The sequence below is a fragment of the Thermobia domestica genome, chromosome 5 (assembly GCF_964235325.1).
Source record: "Thermobia domestica chromosome 5, izTheDome1.hap1.1, whole genome shotgun sequence".
Taxonomy (NCBI): Eukaryota; Metazoa; Arthropoda; class Insecta; order Zygentoma; family Lepismatidae; genus Thermobia; species Thermobia domestica.
In genome coordinates, this window is record NC_137458.1 from 73,283,491 (window position 1) to 73,300,510 (window position 17,020).

Below are 17,020 nucleotides of genomic sequence, written 5' to 3' on the forward strand. Positions count from 1 at the left end.
ATGCTATACTTTCGAATACGTACAGTATATAAAGCATTGTTTAACTAAGTATTGTTGCGCATGCGCATGATAATTCATTTTTCACGTGTTTTTGGTTGGATGTGCACCGATTAGTGAGAGGTCGGACTACTGAGAGCCGGATTAGCGAGAGTCTAGTGTATTTATCAATCTCACGCAATAATAATATACTAGTATAGCTGCGGTAGTCTTCTTTACGATTAGCATTCAAATGTGTAATAATGACACATAAAAGAGAAAAGTGAACAGTATCTCTCGAAACAATTTCATAATTGTGTGCTAAGAAATTCCTATAAAAGTAATGCAAATTAATGTTATATTTTCAGGAATGATGGGTCATTAGTAGTACAGCTTTATCCTGATGTCAGAAGAACACTGGTTGAACTTGTAGGAAGAGTTAATATCTCAAGTGGAGAAAGAGCATGTTACAGATCTGGCAGTAAAATTTTCAGCTGCATGTATGAGGTATGATCGTGATTCAGAGAATTTCAGGATATGTATATTTAAAAAAAAAAAAAAAAATGTACTGCAAGCGATCTTCCGATTAGAATACGTTAATAATTCATATTATAAATCACGTTAATGACACCCAGATACAGAAAGAGAAAATCATTTTTTTTTTCACACCGAAATGGTTTACCGCGTCAAAGATGTTTAATGTAATTTCCGTTAGTTACTCAACATGGTTCGAGCCTATGGCCAGATACGTTAAAAGTTTTACGATCGACTGATGCAGGGAGTGGTGCGTACTCGCGGATCACGCATAGTCTCTAAACTAATTCATTTGATTAATGTGTTTGGGATACGTTTTTGTTCTTGAAGCTCTCAACACATTTGAACATACCAACTACATATAATATCTTTATGTTGCACTTAAACAACTTAATCTAAAAAATCTATTAAAAACTGCGGACGCAGCATTTGATTGTACACTTAACTTGATTCATTGTTCCGGAATCCATAATTATAATTTTGTCACAACTTTCGTATTACTTAGATGTTAAGTATGTAAAGAAAAAAGTCTGCAATCAATAAGATTTCGCATAAATAACAATTTTTCAAAGAGCTGTTAGGTTCCGGCGTAAGAATATGGGAGCCTATACTTTCGCTCCAGGTGTATCTGTGTATGTGGTACTTAATTTCTCGGTTACTACTGGCCGGATCGAAACCAAATTTGGTGAGAAAGTAGCCCGTAGTCTAAGGAATTAAGATCGCTATATTTAATTGCCGAGCTTGGTCAGAGACGAATTCGGGTCGAGTCGGCTTACCTTATATGTAGTACTTTATTTCTCCGTAATTATTGGCCTAACTAAACGAAATTCGGTGGGCAAGTAACCTATTATATAAGAGATAAAGATCGCTATGTTTGGTGGCCGAGCTCGGACAGGCAACAGAGGCCTGTCCGCCGGCTCCACAGCTTTATACGCCAGAGTTTCTAAGTTTGGTTCACCGACTGTGTTCTCTTTGTAGCTAATAGATACAGTAATACTAAATTCAAAGATTAGCAGTTCAGCCAAAATTTAAATTGAAGTGTGTGCATGTGTAGTATGTAGAGCAGCATGCTTATTCTTATTTACCGTCATGGCTGGAATACAGTTCGATATTTTTAGCATAAAAACAATTTAGCATAAACTATATTCATATTACAGTTTCATCCTAGTCATTTTACGCTTGAAGATAAGTGTTTATTGCATATCATGCAGGGCTGTACCGTCAATATCATTATCGTACGACCATGCCGTGCCATTGTGAGATTCCCCAGGATCACACGTATGTAGGAAATAGGTAATTCAATTTGATTGTCTCCTACAATTTCCCATTAACGTAATTTCGCTATGCTTTCACGAAAATCCGTTTGAGTATACTTTCCGTATTCAATACGATCCTGACAGGGATTTAAATCTTAAAAAGAGCTTTAAGTTGATAAGTTATCCATTAAATAATATTTTGAAAGTGTGTGTAACATTTTATGCGGGATATTTTTGTTTTTCCATTAACGTCTCAGAATCTTGGGTTCGTATTAATGTTTCAATGGATTGGATTTAAGTAGCGTCCCGTTCAGCACCGCGGTGCTATATGAAACGTGGGCTTACCGTCTCGATATTGTGTTCAAATCATACTGTTATTCAGGCCATTTTTCTTCATGTACACTTATACATCATGGTCTTTACAGCATGAAGAACTTTCCTGTTCAAATACGAGTGTTGAGCTGGGATCCTATCGTTGTTACAGCAGGGTAAGTGTATATTTCCTTACAACAAATACTAATTTATTAACCTTATGCCACAAAAAAATCAATCAAATGTTCAATACCGCTGAAACCAAAGTCCACCATTGATCTCATCCTGCGACATATAGTTTGAACTGTATTGCCGTTACCTGATTCCGAAATATGAATCTTCTGTGTGTCGTGTCTTGCCCAGTGTTTTTCCCAGTGGCTTCCCAACTTTGATCGTATAAACCCCGCATATAATTTTAATTCAAACCAGTGGCGTACGCAAGAGGAGTTCGAGTGTTTAAACCTGCCTCCCACTGAGAGAGATAATATGCTAAAATAAACATTTACCATATATATATATATATATATAAAGGGTGTTCAGAAAGTAACTATCAGTGCCATGTTGTGGTGTGCTAAGTAATGACTGATATGATTGTCAATTAGTAATGCAACATTTTCCGTTGTTTAACATATTTGATTCCACCGGATCACTTCCAGCATCTCTTATAACTTCCATGACATTACAGTTTAGCTTCGAGTTAAAAGTGGTTTATGGAAAATAAAATACAGCAAGTTAGTTATGCACTGCATAGTTACTTTCTGAACACCCGCTATATATATACATACTATGATGCTTTAAAGTGGTATATTACGTTGCTTTGGATGATCGTATTTAAATGAAATTGTTCATATTTGAAAGAAAAACTCAAATAATTTTTACAATACCTCATAGACATTGAATGTGGGCTCCACGAGTGGCGATGCGGACGTCAAGACGATATTCCCATTCACGCCACACGCGCTCCAACATATCTGATGAAATGGACTAGATGGCAGCACTGATACACACTTGCACTTCCTGCGGGTTTTGAGGCAATGGGGGTACATAGACACAATCCTTCACGTAACCCCATAAGAGCACGCTTAACCTACACCAGATTCTGCGTGCTGTGATATTCCAAAACACACCAACTTCGTTCCTGTGGGGTCGCCATAACTCCTTAAAACTTATTCTTTAATAACAACACAACACAACGGGAGGAAATAAATTTACCTTAGCACATTATAGCATAACAGTACAGAAACATAAAAGTTACCAAAAACAGCAACTGCTTGCTCAAATACCCAACAATGAACCCATATCAACTAATCATAAAGTAAACCTGAGTGAATTTACTTTTTCTGCCTGTTCGATCCCGTTCATTATTGACACTTGTACATTGTTGACATGCACAAAAATATTTGAGTTTTTCTTTCAAATGTGACCAATTTCATTTAAATACGATTATCCAAAGCCACGTAATAATGATAGTACTTTTATGAATTCGCTACATATATATATATATATATATATATATATATATATATATATATATACGAGGGTGACTGAAAAGTTTTGAACCTTGAGGAAATTATAAGAAATACAGATTAAGTAATACCGTTATTTCTCAACATAATCCCATATGTTAATTTTTCAACAACACACTTGCTCCAGCGGTGTTGCAGTGTACTTATCCCAGTAAAAAAAAATATTTAGCTTGTGACCACAGAAAATTCTGCACGGCTGTCATCATGTCATTATCACTTGCAAAATGTCGTACTGTTAGAGCCTTTTTTAGATTAGAGAACAAGTGGAAATCTGAGGGTGCCATATCTGGAGAATAGGGTGGATGAGGAACGAGTTCAAAGCTGCATTCATGAATAGTAGCTATGGCAATTACTGATATGTGGCCGGGAGCATTGTCATGATGGTAGAGAGCGCCTCTGGACATCATTTGTGGCCTTTTTTGTGAATTTGCTCTCGAAGTTTTTTCAAAATTTCACTATAGTATTGTTCTGTGATGTTATGACACCTTTGCAGGCAATCAATGAATATCACACCTTGGGAATCCCAAACAGAGGTCATCATTCTGCCAACGGAGAAGATCACCTTTGCCTTCTTTGGGGAAGGGGAGCTTCCATTGTTTGGATTGTTGTTTTCTTTCTGCCTGTACCCTAAACTTATCTATAGTGATGAATCGATAGAAAAAACATCACGTTCTAACAGTTTCAAATTGTCCACAGATAAGAGGTACCGAGTGCGTTTTTGTTCTGAAGTCTGAAGATGTGGGACCCATCAAGCAGAAACTTTTGATAAACCAAGCCCATTCTTCAGAATATGATCTGCTCGCTCAGTCTGCTATATGTCGAGTTGACAATCGGCGATCTTCCATGATCATATCAAATACCAGGCCAATGTTTTTCGTGGCGGTAGCACTTGATGATCTCCCAAATCTTGGCTCATCTTCAACACACTGCCTACCACGCTTGAATTCCTGCACCCATCTTTTGATGGTGGCATATGAAGGAGCATATTCACCTACGGTATTGACCATATCCTGATGGATCTGACATTCCTTTCAATGGCAGATACTTGATGACTGACCTGTACTCACTCACTTCAAGAGTCTGTAAAAGACAAAAGAAATTACTTAGAACCAAGTGCTTGATACACATTAATATTAAAGGTTGTACTATTCTAATACATATAATTATTCTATTCTAGATTCTCATTTTCTATGTTATGCTCAAAACTTTTCAGTCATCTCCAGGGCTCCCAGTTGTCCTATTTTTCCTATATTTTTCAGTGATTGAATAATTAAAAATACAAGCCAAGGGTTAAATTGCTACATATTAGCAATATGCTAAATGCATCATCATTTCTTTTTCTTTCTTTTTTTTTCTTTTTCTTTTTTTTTTTTTTTTGCTGCGGGACTACTCACTAATCCTCAATATAATTTTGTAAATTTGTTTTTTTTTCTATCATTCCATGTCCATTCTTTTTTTTTCTTTGTTTCCTATATGGTTATTCTTTCCTAATGAAGCTTAGCTGAGAAACCTTGCCATACTCCAGTTTCTTACAACGCAAGCTGTGTTAGCATTTTCTTTCAGCGTGTGTGCAGCAGTATTGGCTAGGGATGGAGGTGTGTTGGTATTCACCAATATATTCCAACGCCTTCCAATATTGCTGTACATAATATGCAGGGTTCCCACACGCGGCCTAGAAAACCTGGAAATAAGTGTGTCGTGGAAAGTTATGGAAAACAGAGAAATGGTGAAAATTCTGGAAATTATTTATGAACTGGAAATGTCCTGAAATTTATATTGTATGACAGTTGTTGGAAGTGTATATAATTTACAGGGCTATAATGAATGAAATGCTGTTACATTATTTATTTCAGAAGGAAATATGTTGATCAAATAATTCAATGTTAAATTAGATTCAATATTTAATTAATTTCATTACAGAGAAATAAGTTATCAGTCTTCTTTTTTCATTAGAAAGATACGAAGTAATGGAAATGTCAAAATAAAGTTCATCTGTAAATAAAAGAACTAGAAGGATAGTAGGAAGATAGAGAAATAGTTAATATTTTTGCGTGTATTCAAAATTATATATAAATAATGACATTTAAAAAGTGTTAAATGCCATGGTAATCCTATAAATAAGAGTTAACTGTTTCTTTTTCTTCAGAGGTAATGCGAATATATTCTAAATTCTAACAATATTGAAGCTGCATTTTTTAGCTTTTTTTTTCCTAGTTTCGATGCCTTGTTCAGATTCTATTGTTTGTACTAAAATCATAAAAACAAAAGAAAAAGTAACGTGAATAGTGCAATTTAGAATGTATGGAGAGGTGGTATCTTTAAAGAAATAATACTTCTAGTTGCATTACTAATTTGTGTTTGTGCATTGTAGTCAAAATTGTTGATATTCCGGAAAATCTGCAGTGAATATTGGAAAAGTCTTGGAAGGTTGGCGGGTGAAGGGTGATCTTTTCTTACAATACATTCATATTTTTTTTCTGGGCTTCAGAGCGTAATATTTTATTGTAGAAACCAAACTACCCTATATTTTTTCAGCGTCCTGCTGGAAGGTCTGCATCCCTCCTATATACAGGGATTAGACAAAAAAATTTAAAACGTTTGCAAAAGTGTGAAAATCATACCTAGTATGGTGTGGGGCCTCCTTTTGCGTCCAAATCAGCTTGGATCCGATATGGAATGGACGTATGCAGCTTCTGAATCGTGCTGTGTGGAATTTTGTACCATTGTTCCTCCAAAACATGCTCCATTTCCTTAAGGGACGCTGGTGGAGGGTAATCAGACCGAACACGCCTTTTTAACTCAGACCACAGTGGCTCAATGGTGTTCAGATCTGGTGATTGTGGGACCCAGGGGAGGTGTAATAGCTCCTGGTGATGCTCCTCAAACCATGATTTCACCGTTTTTGCAGCTTGACAGGGTGCCAAATTATCTTGGTAGATGCCATCACCATCAGGGAACAATATTTGGGCCATGGGTAGAACCTGGTCCCCCAAAATGGCATCATATCGCCTTAGCATTCATCATCCCATGCAGGGCTATGATGGGACCTGCAGAAAACCGCGATATCAATGCCCTTACTGTAACAGAACCACCCCCATGCTTTACAGTTGGGAGCAGACAGTCTATATCATAGGTCTGCGACGGTGTTCTCCATACGTAAACACGACCGGTTGTTGGAAACAAGGGGAAGGTCGATTTATCGGACCACATTACGTGTTTCCACTGCTCATGAGTCCACGCCTTGTGGTCCTTGCACCATTGGATACGCCTATTCGCATATACTGCTGTGACCAGGGGTTTGGCGATAGCGGCTCCCATGAATTTTCATTTTATGAAGTTCCCGTCGCACTGTTTTCGATGAAACCGGGTTCTGTAGGCCAGAATTGAGTTCAGATGTAATTTTCATGCATTGGTCTTCTTTTTAGGTGCTATAATCCGTTTTAATGCCCTCCGGTCCCTTATCTGACAGGATTGTCTTTCGATCACTGTTGTGCTTTGCAGACGTCGTTTGCCCATGAACTGTGTATGCCCTCGTGTCATTTGATATAGTGCCTTTTGATACCCCCAAAATGTTCACCACTGTTACCACTGAATCTGCAACCAGACGGGCACCAACGATCATGCCTCTTTGGAAGTCTTATTAGGTCGCCCATTTTACCGCACCACTTTCTCACCACGACACTCACAGGTGAACTGGTTACTGCTGTCAGAAGAGAAAGGTCGACATGACACACTGAAAAAAAAAAAACAAAAAAAACAAAAAAAAAAAAAAAACGATCGGCAACCCACGTGTTGTACAGTGGAGGGCTGTCTACCCCCTGTATATATATATATATATATATATATATATATATATATATATATATATATATATATATATATATATATATATATATATATATATGAGTTTAACTTATTTGAAGTTCGGAATTTAAACATTCCACCCGTGACGAACTTCTGTGTACATCACTGATTCAGACGATCCATTCAGATCATCTTAGACCTTTTGCTAGAATAGTCTATGACATTTATTAAAGGTCTGCACAAATCTAAACTTTGGCTCCTCACGGCCATTTGTAACAATTTCTTGAGTATTTAGAAATTTGTTTTTGCATCTCGTGAAGGATGAGGCAGTTAAACTTGAAGTATGCAAGTATAATAAATAAAAATAGTTTGTTTACCTTTAATTTTATTTATTCCTTAATCAGTAATTTCAACTTCGAATGAATTCTTCTTCTTCGGCTCAATTTTTCTTTTCTCAGTAACGTGTGACCTGTTGGGGGTTAACCGAACTAGGGGGAGGGAGTAAGGTAGCTCAGTGATAGAGCGCTTACCTTAGTGCATGGGATCCGTGGTTCGATCCCCGACCAAGTAAGTTTGTGGTCGATAACAACATGTCCGTAGAGTTTCTCAGGTACTCCTGTTTTCTCTAACATTCTCATTTCAGCATTCTTTCTGTCATCATTCACTTGCCCTTATCATTTGTCTCCCGTAGCCTAAAGGGCATAGGCGTGTGACGTAAAACTGAAAGATTTTTCATTCGAACTAATAGGCGCTTAAATTTTACTTTGTGTGGTATAACAGGAAAAATTTTGGCATTTTCGCGTATATAACGTAGCGACAAGACTTTGCTACGCTTGTATTTGCTACGCTAGATATATTTTAAATGTTAAGGCAATTCCTTCTATATATTTTAAGGGAAATGAAAATGAAATGAAATCTTTGAGTTTTACGTCCCACGATTATGCCGGTTACGCTAAAGGAGACGGTGATGATGAGTAATGAATGAAATGGTGGAATGAAGAAAGTGGGAGGAAACGGGAGAACCCCGAGAAAACCCACTCACACGTTGTTTGTCCACCACAAAGCTCACTTGGCGGGGGCTGGGATCGAACCCGAGACCCCAAGCACTGAGCCACCGCGGCCCCCTATTTTAAGGGAAAACACACATTTTCATGTATTTACATAATTTGCTATAGACTCATATTTATAGTTATTTATGATAAAATGGAACTAGAGAACGCTAGAAGTACCTTCTAATGTTCATTCTCAAAATGCAGAAATTGATCTCCAGAGCCAAATGAAGAATTACTTGAAGCATCTTCATTCAGAAACTGAATCTTCGTATAAAAAATTACATTCTTTAGCATCAAGTGCGTTACTAATTCCACATTTCTTTAGTGACTTTACAATTGTCTCTGAATGCCCTTCATACTAGCTTCGGAACTGTTTTGCCGTAATTAAAATAAAATTTGACCAAAGCAAATTACATTTAATAAATAATATGCTATTTATTATTGGCAGAATACCCGTTTTTCGCACTGGATAATACATTTCATTTTGGATATAAGGGGATGAATTTGGATTTAAACGGCATCAGAAGTGTGACTGTTCGTCTCAGCGACTGCGAAAACTATGGACTCGACACTAATATCGGTTATTTTTGAACCTTACATATATTTCCCCCCTCCCCAAGTTGCGGGGCTCACTGAATTTAAACGGCAACGGTCACTGCTCTTCTCAGCGACACCGAAAACTATGGATTCGGAACTAATATAAGTCATTTGCAATCATTTTTATATATATCTTCCCTTCCATTTTTATATATATCCCCTCTACTCCCCGAAGTTGCACCATCAAAGTGAAATATAAAAGCCATCTCAAGCCCGAACCTCATCAATGTTGAATATTTGATCGAGATCAGTCACGTGGTTCAAGAGGTACGAAATTATAAACATAGTGACTTTCATTTTTATATATAGGCTATATAGATTTATTAAAAGTGATTTGCCTTTCTCATATTGTATTTTATTTAAGACAGTTGTCGAATGTTTCACAGCATCCCATTAAGTTTTCTTCCTACGCATTCACAAACTTGTGAATGCTAGTTTGCTGTACTCGATTTTATTAAAATATTCTCTCTTTCAGTAATGACCCGTGAAATATTTCATGCATCCACAACAGGAAAGAAAAAAAAAAAAAAGTGAAAACGATTTATTCGAAACCTCTGTTTCGCAAAAGGATAAAATGCGTTAGAACCCTTATATGTACATATTAATATAAACTAGAAGTTTTAGACTAACTGAAATTTTACCTTATTTTGATTTCCGCCACGTAAAACGCACCCTCGTATTTTAGGCGTATTTTGAGGGAGAAATGTTAGAGACAAATGTACTACGTTTGTTTGGTTATGTTTTCAGTGTGAAATGCTCTTATTTCTGCTGTATTTAGAATTTCGGTAATAATTAATAACATCATTTAAACTTACAACTACAACTAAATTTTGTTTGGTCGTTAAATATAAATGTATTGTAAATGTAATAAAAAATTCTTTCTTTATTTTTTTTACTGCGTTTTTTTTTTTTTTTTGTTCCATCTCCAATATTTCAATCACTAATGACCCTAAAATCTTCCTCTAGGCAAGTTACTTTTAGGAAGAAAACTTTTTACGTGGATTACATATCTTAGTGTTCCTCTTATACTGCGATTTTTATCCTGAATCTGTAGAATTTAGGAGGTAGTCGTAAGATTTCGTGGTTGATCGTGAATCTGTATGATTTTAAGATATGATTTAATGGTTAGAAAGATAATATTTAGATTTGTAATACTGTTTCCGGTATTCAAGAAGATCCTCCAGTTTTGAAACCACGGAGGTCTTCAGTCTGTGTCTTACGAGCGTTGTTAAAAAGTTCTAAGCCTACCTATGAACGAAGCTTCAGAGAGTTTATGGATGGTGTTACTTTTCAACTAGACCTTTGATAAGTCAATACATTTTGCGTATTGATATTAAAGTGCGTTAATGCCCCTGGTTAAAAAATGATTTGTCGAAGGCGTGTAAAATTTCATCTACGGCATGCCTGACATCATAATTAGTGTCAAAATGAGTACCTTCCAACTTCTTTTTGAGCTTTGGAAAGAGATGAAAGTCAGAAAGTGCCAAAGCAGCCGAATAAGGTGGATGGGGAACCAATCCGTAGCCGCAATTGTGAACTGCTGCCATTGTGATGACTGAATTGTGGCTTCGGGGATTGTCTTGATGGAGAAACCTGCTGTCAGTTTCCCACGACGCTTTTGCCAAATATTATCACGCAGCTGTCGTAGAAGATATGCATAGTACTTCCCAGTTACTGTTCACCCCTTTGGAAGATAATCCACCATCACTATTCCTTCCGAATCCCAGAAAACTGTAGCGATTACTTTCCCAGCTGAGGGCACTGACTTGACCTTCTTCGGAGGGGAGGGGGAGGATAAAGGGTGTTTCCACTGCTTGAACGTTTGTTTGGACTCTGGTTAGTAATGGAGGACCAGGTCTCATCTTTGTTATGAATCGAGTGCGAAAGGCATCTAGATTTTTCCGGAAAAGGTGAAGATTGTCCATTGAAATGTTCCGTCTGATGAACTTTTGATCAGGTATCTAAAGTTTTGGCATTCATCTCGCGGAAACCTTGCTCATTCTCAGATGCTGCGTAATAATTAGGTCAACGCTTGCAGTAGATGAGTCCACTGTTGTAGCAAGCTGCCTGATGGTTATTCGCCGATCTTTCTTGTCAGTGTTCTCATGAATTAGTGCTTTCACGAAATTTTCTGATCGACTGTCATCTTCCATGCTGATTCCCCTCCGTCTCTTAAATTCGGCTGCCCATTTCTTCACTGTGGCATTTGAAGTGGTATTATCATCTAAAGTAGTGTGGATCTCCTGCGGCTTTAAATTTTTCTTGTGAATATATTCAGTAACAGCTCTCGCCTTCAATTTCTCCAGTTCGTGACACTTTGCTCACTCTTCTGTCTTTCTGGACCTGTAAGTACAGAATAAAAGTCGATATTAATACCAAATTTGGTATGACATCATATGAAGGTTTAATAAATACGAGTTAAAAGTATTATTTGTCTAGTTCTAATATTTTTTGGTTAGGGTTAGAATTTGTGTATCAACCCTTGTAAATTCTACAGTTTCGGAATAAAAACTACAATCTAAAAACATTAAGGTATGTGATCCAGACCAGAAGTTTAGTTTTCTTCTTTTAAAAAAAAAAAAAAAATAGTCCAGAGGAAAATCTCAGGACCATTAGAGATTGAAATATCGGATATGGAATAAATAAAACACACTAAACAGGTAAATAAAAGTTTTATTATATTGTCACATTATTAATGCGTACAATCAATAATGAAAACTAATATATTGTAAATGTAGATGTTTATCATACTCTTGTTCCTCATTCATTTGTACATCTCTGACCTTTAACTACATATCAGTTTCTGAAATAAATAGAAGTTGTATTATTCATCATATATTTTAGCAAGGTTTTTGGCCAATAAAGTGGCACACATTAATGCTGCCTATTTAAAATGGAAACTTACTTTGTATAGGTCGTAGCTAAGAGTACTTGGTCTTTTCAGAAAGATAAAATCGTCTGCAGTGTGGAAGGAATCAAGCCAGGAAACTACTGTGTGAAGGTAAAGTTTATTTAATGCTCGTTCTAGAGAGTTGATATATCGTATTGCAAATTTTCAAGCTCTGTGGAAGAACATTGAGGGCGGAAGGAAACATGACTTCTGCTGAAGTACCATCCCAATTGGTGTAAATAAAGAATACCATAATAAAGAGAGCTGTTGTTTCTAGGAGTCAGAATCATTGTGTATTTCCATTGTCAAAGTGATAGGCAGAGTGGATTACCCTCTTTTGCATGCTTCTGTTACGTCGACAAATATGTCTCCAAGTTACTAGTGTACACATTATAAAAATTGTCTTCAAGGAAAGGAAAAATAAGTGAATAAATAAAATATGTACAGCATGTTTTTAGCTTGTTTGTTTGTTAAATTTGCCATTACGTTTTGGATGCGATGAATTTGAACGAATGCTATTTTACATACAGGGTATCTTAAAAGTCCTCTGACATAGGGTAATTCTGTTATTATCAGAGGTACAACAAAATGAAAGAGGGAAACCGTTTCCAAATATGATGTTTTCAATCTAAAGTGAAGAAATTTTTAAAATCGGACGAGCCGTTTGGGCTATACACTCTTTATGCGCCCAATGTTAAATCAAAATGCAACATTGCCATTTACCTGGATCCACAACATAAGTGAATGAAGTTACTGTTTGAAATGGGGCTGGCCATCGACACGTTAGTGTAAAGTACCTTCATTCACATACTTGGAGACAGTTTTCCATCTTTCATGTTGTTGTAACTCAGATAATAATAGAATTACCCTATGTCAGGGGACCTTTGAGACATCCTGTATTTTTATAGTAAAGAAGTTTTAACTATTATGCACTTTTTGTAAAGTTGCGTAGTTATTCAATAAGATTATTACAAACAGTCTTTTAATTTCCTTTTATATATACACAGAATATTTCTAAAGATCGTTAAACTGCCAATGAATATTTGCTGCTTGTTGAGACTGTTAATTCTGTAACGTCATCAGTCTGACAAAGGAACATCTATATTGATAGTAGCATTGCCCAATCAAACAATGCGCAATCGATAGAGGAATGAAGAAAAGTAAGAAATTCAAAGTTTTACGGGCCGACACCCAGAAACACAGGAGATACACAGGAAATAAGGATCTAGAACCATGTGAAAATAGCAATGCAAAAGATATACTGACACAGGAAGAACTTCAAAATGATTAAAGTAATCAAAATGACATTTACACAACAGTATAGTAAGTAAACATTGTACCCACAGACATGCTCAATAACATCATATGTAATGCAGTCTTGCCAACTGAGCACAAAATAAAGTTTTGTTAAATAGCACGAACACAAATTGTAACATCTAGAAAATCTAATTATGAGTAGAACCATACATGTGAAGTCTTGATGTACAGTGTTGCCAACGTACATCAATTTTATGTGTTGTGTTGGAAACTATTCTGCCTTTCTATTTGGGCAAACCTGCTTCGACACTGTGCTTGGTCCTTTATTTTCGCACTTCAGTGATTATATTCTTGTTTGTGGTCTGATATTTCGGTTTTAACTAGTTCGAATCGTGTACTGTATGGGTATATTGTTTTGCTCAACGAGTAGTTTAAATCGGATTTAAGTTTACAAAACGCAAAATTTGTACAATGGAAAATATTGGTACAATGGACAGTTGGTTTATTTCACAAAAAGAGATGCTTGTTTTTTTTCCACCGAAGTACAGCAGTCGAGAGGTTTTTCTATAATCAAACAATATCTTATTGAAAACTTACACGAAAACACTTTGTTTTGCAGGTTGTGTATGATTCTGTGTTGTGTTTGATGCTTTGCAAACAGAAAGGGACAATTTAAAAGGATATAGTCAAATTGTAACCTGAAAAATGTTCTTCTAATTTATTTTATATGGAGTTATGTAATATTTGTAAAGTATCAAAACTAGCACGTCTAAATGTGTAAGCATGAACATTAAACATATTACTCTTTGATATTATAATTCGTTGGTCTTCTGCTTAACAATGTTTTCTTTTGTAAAAAATACGGTGAACCACGCGAGGAAAGCTGTGAGGGGTGAATGGAGGGTAACATCGCAAAAGATAGGTATGGATTACGACAGGTATTGTGGGAGAATGAACATCCAGAAAACACTTTGTTTTTTCCTTTTTTTAGATTTTAACCCCCTAGTTTTTGTGCATTTTTCTATTAATATTGAAGACTGTATTTTCAACATATTTTACAGGCTGTTAAATATCATAGTGTACTCAGTTTTTTAATGAGTATCTGGCACTCAATTTTTTTAGTTCATCTTAGTATACTGGAAATTTTTCTAATACTGAACGCTGAAATATACTGAAAATGTAGTCAAGTTCACTAGACGCCCTGAAAAAGCATTTAGCGGAAGTGTGTGCTAATTTTCTGATAAGAATTTATATATATGAAATTCTTGTAAGATTGTTGTAATATAGATTTAATTGTACATTATTAATATTGTTTTGTAGGTCAATATCGTCGGTGACGATCGTTGCGAGTCAGATACTGTATGGATCGATGGAAACTTAGACTGCTCCTGGTTTTCCATCAAAGGTGGGTTTCTAGCTTGGATTTATAATAGGAAGTATATATATATTTACAGAATGTTAATCAACTATATCGACAAACTACAACAGGTAATTTCTCACATTAACGTAAGAAATATGTATATTTTTTGATCCTCTGGTAAGAAGTGCATAGTTTCAAAGCTAGAGCCATCCAAGAGCGTGGAGAAAATACATTGCAACATAACTTCAGAACAGCCAGATGCTATTTAAAAAAAAAAAAAAAAAAAAAAAAAAAAAAAAAAAAAAAAACTTTGAACATAGAAAACAAGGCACCTTCTTGCTCTCATTCCAGAGCAAAATTATCACTAAAATCCTATGACCTCTTTCGTTACCATGGAAACCACGTATTGCTTAAAAATCACCAATGAATGTGGAAAGACCAATATCCAAAAACGGACATTGTCTCCTATAAGAACACTAAATTTTCCCTACTAGATATACTATGGGAGTCTATTTTCCCTATACGGTGAATGACTTATTTGACCTTAACTAGAAACATGTCAAACTGACTCAAAAATTTGTCTTTAATTCCAGTCATACTCTCAAAAACAACTTATTCGGAGCGAGCGATAATGCTGTCTGCTTCTAGGTTTGTTATCGGGACCTGCACATCAACTATTATTATTGGCTAAAAGTAAAATTCTCAAACACAGAGAACATAGCTCGAACTCGAGACTGTATATTCCTGGGAAACCCTTCTCGAAGCGAAACCTTCGAGTGCAAAAACGTAAATAACTCGCGAAGATCACTTAGAGTGGCCTCTTGTATACTGAACGGACGAATTCCCTGCAGAATGTAGGGATACTGTTGAAAAGCAAAAACCATGTAGAAAACATAAAGTCCTTTTCAAGTACTTGTTTTATCGAAGCGGTTATCTAAACGCCCTCTGTCGAATTGAACAGAGTTACAAACTTGGCTATGTAAGCATTCTATAGAATTGGTTATCTTTTCTTATCAAGTGGCCCCGCGTAGCGTAGTCGCTAACTCTCTCGCCTTCGGTGCGAGCGGTCCCGGGTTCGATTCCCGGTGGAGGCACTCGGTTGAAAAAGTGTAAAAAGCTTTTTCAGGCCTGCCCTCCTGAATGAGGTTTTCCTGGGTTTTCCTCATTTACACCAGGCAAATGTTAGGGTGGTTCCTAACTTACAGGTCCCAGGCCGCTTCCTTTCTTTCCCAATCCTATCTTCCTTCCCTTTCCTCTGATAGTGTGCTCGCCGAGGGACGTCATCCCTCATACGTGACGGGCTAACATGGCATAGATGCCGAAAGCCCAGAAATATAATTACTAGATCCTAAATCCTTTTTCTCATCAAGCTAAAATAGGTAGAAAAGATGTCATTAATATATACGTTGTTTATATTTACAACAACCAACAAGTAACAAATAGAAATGACATAATTGTAACTTAAATGGTTATATTTGAGTTATACCAAAAACTATACAATACGAGATTCACCATCCATCATCATTCACAATAGAATCTACTCGTAGATTAAATAACCCCTCCTTAATAATATGAAATACACATATATAATTTTCATACCACATATACAGATAGTTTAGAAATTGATGGAAGCATCAAAGACCACAAAGTGTGCCATTGCAGCCAGATGCTAAATTCACATTCGTAGATTTCGAGAACAACTTTTTGTGGCGCGAAAAATATGTTGTTCGTTGTTAAAAATAATTGATGTTTTTTATTCTGCCGGAACAGATTACTTATTTATTTATATAATGTATATGTATGTAAAAAAATACATTTTTGGTAGCAAATTATCTAATGTAATTTGTCTTCTTTCAACAGTGACACATACTCCTAACAGTGATACTCATGCTTTCAACAGTGACACACTCGCCTAAGTGACACTTATACTCCTAACAGTGATATACATACTCTTAACAGTGACACACATACTCCTACCAGCGACAGTCATATTCTTAACAGTGATAGTCATGCATCCAACAGTGACACACACTCCTAAGTGACACTTGTACTCCTAATAGTGATACACACACTCTTAACAGAGACACATAGTCTTAATAGTGACACACACACACTCCTAGCAGCGACAGTCATATTCCAAACAGTGACATTCATCATCTAACATTGACACACTCTCCTAAGTGACACTTGTACTCCTAACAGTGATACACATATTCTTAACAGTTGCACATAGTCTTAATAATGACACATATACTTCTAGCAGCGACAGTCATATTCCAAACAGTGACACGCTTTACTATCTGATACTCATACTCCTAACAGTGATACAAATACTGGACTTAGGTATTCACGAATTCTACACCAAGTTTATAATTAACTGTGGTAGTAATTCGAAAATAGGGAAAGCAACACACAGAAAATGCACTATTTACCTACCAATTAGAAACTGTTTTCGT

The 17,020-nt window shown here is 36.2% G+C and overlaps 1 protein-coding gene across 1 annotated transcript in view; it reads left to right on the top strand.

Annotated features, from left to right (window-relative positions):
- LOC145685966 (uncharacterized) overlaps positions 1-17,020 on the top strand; it is an 81,597-nt gene that overhangs the window by 31,925 nt on the left and 32,652 nt on the right. Inside the window, exons 6-9 of the mRNA XM_081758759.1 lie at positions 345-483; positions 2,192-2,254; positions 12,002-12,058; positions 14,525-14,609. Coding sequence (XP_081614885.1) covers positions 345-483; positions 2,192-2,254; positions 12,002-12,058; positions 14,525-14,609 — 344 coding nt within the window. The remainder of the gene's footprint in view (positions 1-344; positions 484-2,191; positions 2,255-12,001; positions 12,059-14,524; positions 14,610-17,020) is intronic.